The sequence below is a fragment of the Melanostigma gelatinosum genome, assembly GCF_949748355.1.
Source record: "Melanostigma gelatinosum genome assembly, chromosome: 9".
NCBI classification, from domain to species: Eukaryota; Metazoa; Chordata; class Actinopteri; order Perciformes; family Zoarcidae; genus Melanostigma; species Melanostigma gelatinosum.
The window spans coordinates 7,995,498-8,007,402 of NC_136642.1; the positions used below are offsets into that span (position 1 = coordinate 7,995,498).

Consider the following 11,905-nt stretch of genomic DNA (forward strand, 5'->3'; position numbering starts at 1 on the left):
ATTGATTATAGTTGCTTTAAACATGTCTTTAAATGTACCTTTCAGTTGGGTCCCCTGTGTTTGGCAGTATGACAGAGAGTGCACAACAGAAGGTTGACAAACCACTCAAATGTAAAGAAACCTCAATAAATGAGTGCGTGTGATGTTGAGATAAATACAAATGCTTCAACAGTGTGGTGGGCAGATGTCTAGCAGGCTGGAGTCGTCACTAAATTCCTGCTCAGGGAATTCAGCTTACAATAATCAAAGCAAATGTAATTAACCACAGACTTCAAATCTGGGCCCTCCTCGTTCTACTGCTCTTCTGTCCGATCTTCTATCAATACTACGCCACCTAGCCAGCTTTAATGACTTACCTTGTCGCCACTCAGTCACAATGCCAGGAGGTCTTTGCTCGCTGATCTATGTAGGACAAGCAGTGGGCTGTCTGATGCAATAAATGAACAAGCTGAATGTGGGGGATATGTTCATTTGAAAGCTCTTGTCACTGAGGGTTTGCCGTCCGGCTGCACAAAGGGTGGAGCCTTCCTGCCTGATTTACTTTAGATTCAAACCGTGGCTAAATTGGAAATCGTGAATCACTCTGACACCATTGGCGCAAGATGGATTACACCAGTTAAAGGCTGCATTTTCTTTACTTTGGTTCTTTTTAAAGAAATCATACAAAAATAATTTTCTCCGACAGACGGCTGACCCGGGCAGTCGACGAAAGGAATAGCAAAGGGAGGCCAGCACTGAGGCACTACAAAGCTGTTTTCTTTTTTTTATCAGCGCAGCACTATCCCAGCAACATCCAAAAGCTCTCAGCAGCTCAAGGAGCCTGGCGGAATATTTGATCAACTGTCTCAGGTTTAACAAGCCTTGCCAAACTACACCTGCCTGGAGGAAAACGATATGCCTTTGAGCAGGGTAATGCCTTCCCCCCCACAAGATGTTAAGGAAATAAGCGTTTGATGTTCACAATACCCAATCTGCACTAATCTCCAATCTTGGGCACTGGAATTCTCAGCGAGGATCAAGATTTGCATTACTGAACAATAGCTCTCTGAATGCAAATGATGCCTTCCAATATAATCAAGCCATAAATTACAAAACAAAACACTCACCCGCACTGTAGGCTAAATGGAGCTTTTACAGATTGAATTCAATAAAAATACTGTACGACTGTCCTTCATGCTAAGTGGGATACAACCGATATTTTGTATTTGGAAACTCTCCCACATATAAAGTCATGGATAACTCACTTGTACAAAGGTGGGAATTTGCGTGTCTATGCTCTTTGTATCTTTCTGTCTTTCAGTCTGAGCTCGAATGTGAGTGGGTGTGTCAGTGTGTATTCCCCCCTCCCCAAAATCATCATTGCTGGCTGCAGCTCATTGCCCAGCAGTAATATCAGGCCTTGCAGACACCTGGGACCAGTGGTGTGGGCCCTCAGAGGAGGCAACCGCCTGGCAACTGGCCCTGATTACTTTCTCCACTCTCCGCAACTCAACTCTCTATATGCCTTTAACCAGCTGCACACGGTATGAACCCAACTTTTACCCTGTACACAAAGGGTTGTTTACAATCGCACGCATACACACAAGGCAGAACATCACTGCTTAACCAACAGCCCTACTGAAGGCACAACCGTCTGCAGACCAACATCTTCCATAATCTCCCCGGTGAGAGTTGCACGCCGGGATACCATGAAGCGAGGGGGACATCTAGTGGGCATGTTGTAGAACAATCAGACATGAGCCGTTACCTGTAAACAGTCTCTGTAATGTGTTATTATTACAGTAATATACAGAGTAAAAAGGGGAGGATGCCCTCTAATCAAACGAGTACGAGGTGACTTGTTGACAGTTTACTTTATTTCAGTTTTATTCTCGTTTGCATTATTTCGCCTTTGGTTTCATTTGATGTTTTCTGTCAGTGTTAGTTTCTTTTGTTACATTCTGCCAGACCTTCGTGGCGCTCATTGCTTGCCCCCGAGAAGATAGTAAAAAAGATCATTGTAGATCACAACACGTGTTTTTAGTGTCTGTATGTGAGCTATACGGTGGAGAGCGTGGCCATACAGACATTGGAGGGTTTTGGTGATCTAATTCCTCCCCTGAGCTTCTCACACCCATAATCAGACATCTAGTTATTTTACACTTTACATTATTTTTCCCTTTGTGTTGCTGTTTGTGAAGGGCATGGTGGTGATTGTTATCCTCACTGTCACGGCCACTACCTATCATTCTTACTCCCTTTTCTTCCTTCAATTTCCATCATTATTGTTTACGTACAGCTTAGACCAATTATATTTAATACATATCTTATTTCAACACCCTGTTTAATTTGTTTTTTGACAAATGCGTTTTGTAAGTGTGGGGGATTTACTGTTAAATATAGCAGCCGTCGTCAGAAATGATTGTTTGGTCTGTTTCATGTTTTATTTTGAAAGTTACCCTTATGTGTCATGTTTTGTTTAACTTCTTTGTCTTTTTCCCGCCTGCCTTCTACCTGTGTTTCATTCACTGATTAGTCTCTTGTGTATTTAGTATGTGTGTTTCAGTGTCAGGTTGTCTGCTTCAGTTGCTTGTTGCCACATTTCATCCTTTCTCCTGTTAACTTTTCTTGTGTGTTCGGTCATCCCTGTTTGTGTTGGATATACTTTTGTTTCCTGCCTGCTTTTGGACTCAAGCTGTAAGTCATTTTTGTCATTAAATCATTATTCTCCCTGTTGTCTCCTCATCTCTTCATCTGCGTTTGGGTCTAAACTTGCTAATCCCGGACCTGTGATAGTATCATTAAGGATCCGTGGACGTTTAGTTGGTTTGAGTATTAAAGGGTCAGTGAAAACTAAAATGTCAAAGTGAAGGCCTGGCCTAACATGCATTTTAGTTAAAAAGCAAGGACTGCGAGCAACGCTCACATGACCTTATGACATTACCCCTCCAATAACAAGCTGTGTCTCAATAGCAAGATGCAAGATGGTTACGTGTGACTATTATTTTCCTTGAGAAAAGAACAAGTTTAGAGGTGCTTTACCGCCACCAACTGGACGGAGTGTGGAACAAGAGATTGTGACAGTGCTGTTCTACCACAAAATGAGATTAGTTGGTTTGCGAAGCATGCCTAAAGCCAGGGTTTGCTATGACGTGAACATGGTTCTCTTTTAACCTGGCGAGATAGTCATGACCGTTTCGGATTGAACTCGCCCATAAAAAGCATACCAGGACCTTGGTGCCATAATTGCAAGAGCTTCTCTTTGGAGGGAGAGAGTTTTTAGAGACTGAATGGATCCATTGGCTTTTCCTGACTAAATTCTCCATGAGCGATAGAGAAGTTGAAGGGAAAATGTTGTAAATGCAGAGTTTTTCAGCCGTGTGGTGGTCATGTCATGAAGCCATGCCATTACAGCAGCGCATGTTGTCATAGGAACTTGCATGCATTCAGCTGATGATGTGGAAAATCTGAGCAAGAATACTGAGCAATTCTTGCTCACACTGAAATGCTGACTGCAGTTTGTGGTGTTTTCAACTATAATGTGCAATCACTTTGTTAGAACAATGCAAATAAAGTTATGTCTGTGAAAAAATGAACTACAATTTGGCAAAAAGCCTCCTGGACAGGTGTTGTAAATTTGCATTTCGCTTCAAACACTTAACACAGTGCATCTGGGCTTTGTGCATAAATGTATGTTACAATTCTAATGCTACTGTGATGTCCATATCAAATAAAATAAACATAACATTATTATGAGATAGTAAGTCATTGTTATGAGATGCTAAGTCATTATTTTGAGATAGAATCTCATTATAATGACTTACAGGATCTGTATTTTTTTTCCTCACAGTGCGGAAACGGGCTTCCATACATTTCGCCATGTCTTTATTAATTACTTTAAAAACAATAATGATTCTGCATTTCCCCCTGCGCCCCACCTGTAATACCACCGCGCACCACTAGAGGGGCGCGCCCCACAGTTTGAGAACCACTGCCTTACAGTATTTGCAGCCATAGAGACAAACGGTGCACCAAATGCTCCCTTTTAAGGGAATGCACTCAGAGCGTGATGAAGAAGGCCTGGGTTAACAAAGCACGTTGGTAACCACCGCTGTGTAACCTGATCTGGGTCTTTAGTCTGTGTTGAGCCAGCTAAGGGAAAGACAGCCTGGCTCTGTTGAACTTGGTACACGGGTACTGTTGCTTTGATCTGAATCTGTGAGATAACCATTCATTTGAATATAACAGATCATAATAAAAAGAACTGGGAAATAAAAGTCCTACTCAATAAATAAATGTGGAATTAAAATGTGGACATAAAAGTAGCCCTTAGTAAAAATGCCTTATTTTTTTCAAATAAAAACCTATTTATTTAACGATATTGGCAGTGTTAGTGATAATAAATAGATAAAGTGTTGATAGCCAAAGGCTCATTTACATATTTATTGCCTTGTTATATATTTCAGGATTTATTTTATTGCCATATTTATATATTCTCCAGTTATACTTCATGTATGTATTTATTGATTTAATTATATATATATATATATCCCAAAATAACAATTAATTAAAATCAATATGACATATTTCTTTCTCTTTTCATTAAAGGGATACAATTAGATTTTTTTATTTGGTCAACATGCATTGTCTAAATGTGCTCTATGAATAAATTAACTTGATTTTGACTTTGTTTTTAGGTGCTGCACTAATGATGCCTCTTATCACAGCAAATGAAGAGTGAATTCCATTTAATTCCATGGTTAAGTAAAGTTGCATCATGCGTTTATTGCCAATGTATTATCGCCTAAAGGGACAACAGCAACAACAAAGGCGATGTAAAATTGCCGAGACACGGACACTCAAAGAATGGTGTGTAGACAAGCGCGTGAATGACGACAGCCAAAAGAAAAAAGAAACACCTTATCTAATCGGTATGCAAATATGTCACGGCTCACCATGCCTCCGTCAGCAGGAGGAAAAGTTTTCCGAGAGGGCGGTGCTATGAAGTCAAAACCGTGTCAAAGTCACTGTACTTGCGGGAGCTGTGAGTGACTTCTGCGGACAAACGGAACACGAAGACAAAAGACACGAGCAGTGGAGGTAAGTTTTGTCGGTTCGCCTCTGAGATTTTGTTGACGAGGAATCGAGCTGTTACCCGAACATTCCTGTCGGTTAGCAGAGGAAATGCCCCGTTGGAAGCCTCAGTCAGGTAGATGTCCTCTGAAGGAGCCGGGGACGATTGTTACCTGTTTATGTTTCCATACCAGTGACATAACGTCCATGCAGTGAAGAGGTGTTTCTCCTGCTATGAACCAGCTGACTTCATTGAACAGGCTGAGAGGGACTGAGTGGACTTGACAGGATACTAGTCTGGGCCTAACGTTAGGCTACACAGCAGCACGGGCTTCTTACACCTGGTGCTGTGTGGTGGGCGAGTCCTTCCCATTTGACTTTAACGCCTCATTTTCAAATGTGACAATTACATTGTGTACCTTTTTATAAGATACACTAAAATATGATATATAGAAATAGTTGGTGTGTGTATAGATTTGTAAATACTTTGTACTTAAAATAAAGGCAAAGTTTGAACTGATGAAAAGTTTAATTCTAGGTTCATTTGCCAATTCTTTTCTTGATGAATCAATTCATCGTTTGGTCTGTAAAGCATCAGAACAATGTGCATCGCGGTATCCGTGAGCCCAAAGTTGCTGCAACAAATGGGTCGTTCTGTCCACGAATGGGGGATTGCCTATTTCACCCTGAGGCTGTGTAACCCGGAAATATTCACTTTACTGTCATTTTAGGACAACAAACGAAGCTAATTCTCACATTTGGTTTGATTGATTTTTGTTCAGTCTAGTGGAGATGTCAGAGTTTCCAAAGACATCCCAGGTGGAATGTGGGGGAAAGGATACAAAAGTGAAAGAAAAAGGGAAAACTAAAGGTTCAATTATGTCAAATAAACATGTATTCCTGTATGAATATCCTTTTCCTTCAGTCAGTCGATGAATATCACCCCGAAGCCGTGTAACACGTCTTCTATGCTGCTGAAAAGAGGCCTAGATGCTCCAGGATGGATCAGGCACTTTCCAGCCAGAGCCCAGTGTTGGACTCGCTTGAACCAGAAAGCGAGGCGCTCCAGCTCAGAGTGGACTTCTTCAGGAAACTGGGTTATTCCTCAGTAGAGGTGAAGGCTGCTCTGAGGAAGCTGGGCCTGAGCACGGACACCAACTCGGTGCTGGGAGAGCTGGTTCTGAGCAGGACCGGCGCTGCACCCTGCATGTCCGGTTCTGACGGTGATGAGATTAGCACGGGCCACATGGACCCACTGCTGCCTCCTAGTTGGGCTCTTGGACCCTGCAGAATCAATCTACAACTCGGGGACCGGAAGAACACGGACACAGAACTGAGGCCCGTTGTTATTGACGGCAGCAATGTTGCAATGAGGTATTTTCTCTCTCTCTTTTAAGGGATCATAGAATATTTAGTTCAATCATAATTGACGTTTTCAAAGCTATGTTTTACTTCTTTGAACTACGGCAGCATGCGTTGTCTAGCTGAGGACAGTAAAGTGCCTTTCAAAACAACGTGTCACACTGCGATCACTCATTGCCATGGCGTCCTTAAACTCTGACCCTGAAATATGCATCGTTGTGTTGCTTTAAAAAGGTGTTCCCCACCCTGCCTGTGCATGTTTCTGTAAAGCCGCTGCTGCAATATGCAAATATCTCGGCACACACCTCAAAATCTCCACCACTCAATAGATATGAAGTGTTATACAGCACGCTCACAGGGAGTAATAGCCCGAGACATTCAAAGGCGTGGGGTGTTTACACAGATCAACTGAAGTTGTACTTTTCCCTTTCATGTTTATTCATAGGCCAATTATTTGTATGCATCTTCTTTTTTTCAGCCATGGCAACAAGGAAGTGTTCTCATGTCGCGGCATCCAGCTTGCAGTGAACTTCTTTCTGGACAGAGGTCATGATACTATTACCGTGTTTGTTCCCTCTTGGCGCAAAGAGCAGCCCAGATCGGACGGCCCCATTACAGGTGAGGATACAAGAAGTGTACGACCCAGCAGACAGATGGTTCTCATCGAGCAGAGTAGTGTTACTTTATAGCCTCGCCAAACACCTTTCAGTCAAAGCAGAAACGATCCCATTGGCTAAACCATAACCAAGCAGAGGCTAACTTATTTTTCATTCTTGACCGTTGCGGTCATAAATTTGAGTGGGCTAACTAGTTGGGTTTTTTAATTCATAGCCACGGCACAGGCATTCACACTTTTAGCATACAGGAGATAGTCGAGGTAGAAATCACAAATCACGTTGCTGTTGCGAATGACTTCGTTGAATTCGGTTCAAAGATTTGTAGTCACCAGGCGTCGACCTCCGGTTCTGCAAAGTGAAGCCAATGTGTAAAATACCTTAAACCTGCATTCTTTCTGATGGCAAGCAGGGGGGTCACCCCTCTGGTTGCAAAAGGAAGTCCGATTGTTTCAAAGTCGATGAGAAAATTCCCCTACTTGTCACTTGATTTATTACCTCAGTAAACATTGTAAACATGATAGTATGGTTGATTCGTCATCTGTAAGGCGTGTTAAGCATATTTCCCAAAATATTGAACTCCAGGAATCAGTGTTTCTTTTGCTTTGCTTTGTCTTTGAGGACATTGTTTCCTTTTACAGAGCTTTTCTTTCTTCTTTTTTTTAAAGAAATGTGATTGTGACCAAATCTCTTCTGAAACTGTAGGTGTGCATATTCCTGTATCTGAGATTCAGTCCCACAACAGCCATGAGATACTGTTTCAATGTTGTCTGAGGCAGAACTACTGAACTCGTGCCAAAGACATGAGGCAACACAGTTAAGATTGTGAAACAGAGGTTTACCCAATTGGCTGCTAAGTTATGTTGACAGACGAAACCAAGACAACAGCTGTGTGGTCATACACTACGGACTATTTGCTGTAATGGTTGCTGTGTGGGTACAGTGTTATTATAATCTCCAGCAGTAGAACACAAAAGAGCTCTACATTTCAGACAGCTGAGTCCTGAACATTTTTGGGTGTATCTGACAAAGCAAGATTGATATCATATCTCCACCATCTCTTTTATTCAGTCCTATGCATCACGGTTTCAAGCTATTCATACTTATCTAACCTCATCTCCAACAGCAACTATATAATGAAGGGTGGACCATCCTTTAAAAACTGGATGCACCCTCTCAGGGTGGAGCAATACAAAGGCTCTATTTTAAATATGTGAACAAGGAAGTAAAAGTTGGCTCGCAGTCATTCCTGGGGAAAGCCCCATCAGGAAGTCCAGCTTTCTTCTGCTTGTAGAGTATAGTTTACTGCTATCAGTCATCTACAGCAAGAGGTTAAATGACGACTGAGAGGCACTTTGGTTAGAAAAGGGCCTTCAAGCGTTTGTGTGTATTGTCTGTCAGGCAGTAGCTCAGCCATTCACATGCCTAGCTTTCATGTAACCAGTCAGCCTCTTGTTGATTCATACCAATTTCATCTTTCATTTCACTTCTTACATGTGTAATAAGCACCTTACAGTGTGTGTGTGTGTTATGTTTTCAATCAGTCATACTGCAGTTAGAGTGATATATTATGTGAATATTAGATAGTTCGCACAGGTGATACCTTGTATGATGTCTTTTGTCTGTGATTGATTGCCGGGGCTTTTGATATATCACTTTAAATATTTTTAACAAAAAGGACAATACAATGAACCTTTCAGATCAACACATCCTGATGGAGCTTGAGAAACGGAAAACAGTGGTCTTCACTCCATCGCGCCGGGTCGGTGGTAAGCGAGTGGTTTGCTATGACGATCGCTTCATTGTCAAGCTGGCGTATGAGTCCGATGGAGTGATTGTATCCAATGACACCTACCGTGACCTCCAAGGAGAGAGACTTGAGTGGAAGAAATGCATCGAGGAGAGGCTCCTCATGTTCTCCTTTGTGAATGACAAGTAAGCAATTAGCCTGTTGTTTCTTCCTGAGCATGTGAGGTTCCACATTTTTCTTCCATGAATGATATTTAAATTTGGTTCCAGAGGGCATATTGCATCTTAATTGTGTAATCAGGGAAACAATATTATGCAACACCCAGCTGATTTGTCACAAGTATTTTTTTTTTCCAGGTTCATGCCCCCAGATGACCCTCTGGGTCGCCATGGCCCCAGTCTTGACAACCTCCTTCGGAAGAAGCCGCTGCCTACAGAGCAAAAGAGACAGCTCTGTCCTTATGGTAAAGTGTGATTAGCATAGAGCTCCATTCCTTCAGAGGTTTTGGACAAGGAAGTAAACTGGTTCCCAAATGAGATGACCTGTAACTTATGTGTATGTCTGTGTCCGTTTTTGTTTTCCTCAGACAAGAAGTGCACTTACGGTATCAAATGTAAGTTCTACCACCCAGAGCGGTCAAACCAGTCCTACCTGTCCTTGGCTGATGAATTGAGAGAGAAAGCCCAGATTTCTACTGTAAAAGAACAGAGGAATGCCAGATTATCACCCAGACAGCTTCAGTCGGATCCTGGACCTGCTCACAATGCATTTTCCCATCCTAAAGACTCTAAAACAGAGCACATAAGAGACCAGCAAAGTTACTCGCATCCCGGTCAGGTTCGTGAAAATACACTGTACTGGGAGGATCCTAGAAAAAGTCAAGATCATACACCCTGTCCTGTAACAGGAAGCCAGTGTCAGAAAGAGTGGCCTGGGATGCACTCCGTGCCAAATCATTACTATGCCAACCTCTCTCACGAGTACCTGGATTCTGGCCTTGGCTCTTATGAGAGTCAGTACTCTGACTATTCGCATTGCATCAGCAACTCCCACAGGCTCAGGCCTGAGCAGCAAAGTGCCCTCTCTGGGCCCAGACATGCCCCTGTGCATTTAGAGAAAAATAACAGCAGCCAGTCTTGCAGGTGCTGTTCCCACATAGTACCAGCTCACCAGCAACATCATGGAGACCAGGACTCCAAGGGACAACCCAAATACGACACCTACCCTCCTCACATGTTCCCGGCCGGTGTGCCGCACCAAAACAGCCTCCCCAGCCATCTCCATTACAATGGAGCTCCACATAATCAGCAACATTACTGGTCCGATCCCTTTCAGGGGCCGCCCCAAGCCAGGACATCGTGTGTTCTCCCCTCTTCGGCCCATTCATCGAACCCTCACAACTGCTCTTACAAAGGCCAGGAGTACCACTCCTGGGGCCAACAACAGTCGTCCTCTGCTGCGTACCACCCACAAAGGTTGGAACTCCGCAAGAAGCTGCAAGCCATCTTCAACCCGCAGCAGGTGGATACAGTCATGGAAATGTTTCCACATGTGATGAGTGCGGAGAAACTGGCTGCAGAGATCCTCAACCTGAAGGCTCAGAGAGGGATATTCTGATCTTATTTTCTTCTCTGGCATCGTCCTCCGTCAGAACTAACATGATACTCGTGTTGACTCTCTATCATAGCAAACAAGGAAGCGCCTGAGAGGCTTTGAAAGTGTCTATAGTTGAATGATTTGAAATCGAATTGAAAAGATGTCATTACAGGAGTGCAATTTGCCTTTCTGCATTCTGTTAAATGCATTTGAATGATATTGTACTCAAATGTGACCCTATTATCCAATGTTTTGGATGTAAAGTGCCTCTTGACCAAAAAATATTTAGGACTGAGTTTCTAGAGTTTTGACTTTTGATGCATATTGTGTCAAATGTGATACATTTTTATCTTTTTTCCAAAAGTAAGTTATCGTGCAATACGGAAAGGCTGTATAAAGTATTAGATTTTCTTTTAATTTCACTATTGTTCTCCAGAACAGCTTGTTGTTCAATATTATCTCTGTGAGGTGTAGCTACACTATATGACAATATGCTGTGGCCGGCCAATGCATTCAGTTGGTGTCAATCCAGTCGAGGCTCCGGGCTCCCACGTTGTATTTATAATGGAACCTAACCTGACAAGGAAATTGAGAAGAAGACTTTGAAACGAGCAAAAGGAATTTGCTGGTGTGTCACCGCCCTTTCCTGTCATCAGCATCAGTTTCATGAAACATTCTCAGAACAAGTGTTGCTGTAATACTACACGCGTGTTTGGATCCCTGTGCCATTGAAAAATGACAATAAAAATGTGGAGTTTCATTCCCATAAACATGCAGATTTATGTTCCCTTAGAAACAAATTAAGTAAATGTATACTGTGAGATAAATGCATAGTTTGCGTAACTAGGAATAAAATAAAATCTACACTAAAAATAAAAGTGTCTGATATAATGTGTGTCAGATAGGTTAGTGCTGTACCAGTCTTTCTTGGGCTTAGTTAATTCTGTAAATATGTCTCCAAAGTTTCTGAGAAGCTTCGCGTTTCCACTGACTCATGCTTACGTCACACCATATTGCCTAAGACTTCGACCAAACTCCCTTACTAAATTTCACAACTACGTCTCGTACACACAGACCTGCCTATTACAACCTTTTTTCTGAAAAAAGTAGGGGGATCACAAGGGTTTTACAACTTAACCTCTTTCATAAATGCTTTTCAGCTCATGTTGCCCAAATAGAAACTTCTTTCGTTTTTCCACTGTGTGAGGGTAAAGGTTAGTGTGTGTGTGTGCGTGAGAGAGAGAGAGTGAGTGTGTGTGTGTGTGTGTGTGCTCAGAGAGAGACTGACATCAATTGAACAAAGTTTTCAGCTATTCTGGAGTAAGTGTTGAATGACACAGTTAGACGGATAACTATTTGATGGATTTCTGTGAGTTTTAGTGAACACATTCATGGTCCCCAGAGGAGGAATTGTAATCCCTTTGATTCCCTGACTATTTCGGTTTATGACCAAATACCTGTAAAACTAATGATATTCCCATCAGCCCCTGCTGTACTTTGTGTTAAGTGCTAATCATTGAACATTAACACG

The 11,905-nt window shown here is 42.3% G+C and overlaps 1 protein-coding gene across 1 annotated transcript; it reads left to right on the plus strand.

Moving 5' to 3' along the window:
- Positions 1-4,998: 4,998 nt before the first annotated feature.
- On the plus strand, positions 4,999-11,157 carry zc3h12aa (zinc finger CCCH-type containing 12Aa). Its single transcript, XM_079275148.1, has 6 exons — positions 4,999-5,079; positions 5,978-6,426; positions 6,893-7,032; positions 8,729-8,963; positions 9,135-9,241; positions 9,365-11,157. Exons 2-6 carry the CDS (start codon positions 6,053-6,055, stop codon positions 10,393-10,395), a joined length of 1,887 nt encoding a protein of 628 aa, XP_079131274.1. The 5' UTR covers positions 4,999-5,079; positions 5,978-6,052; the 3' UTR covers positions 10,396-11,157.
- Positions 11,158-11,905: the final 748 nt, after the last annotated feature.

Bases quoted from the DNA above. Each gene is read 5' to 3' on its own strand.
- zc3h12aa (XM_079275148.1), top strand. From the start codon at position 6,053: ATGGATCAGGCACTTTCCAGCCAGAGCCCAGTGTTGGACTCGCTTGAA. The intron at 7,033-8,728 runs GTGAGGATACAA...TGAACCTTTCAG, and splicing joins ATCGGACGGCCCCATTACAG to ATCAACACATCCTGATGGAG. The intron at 8,964-9,134 runs GTAAGCAATTAG...TTTTTTTTCCAG, and splicing joins TTCTCCTTTGTGAATGACAA to GTTCATGCCCCCAGATGACC.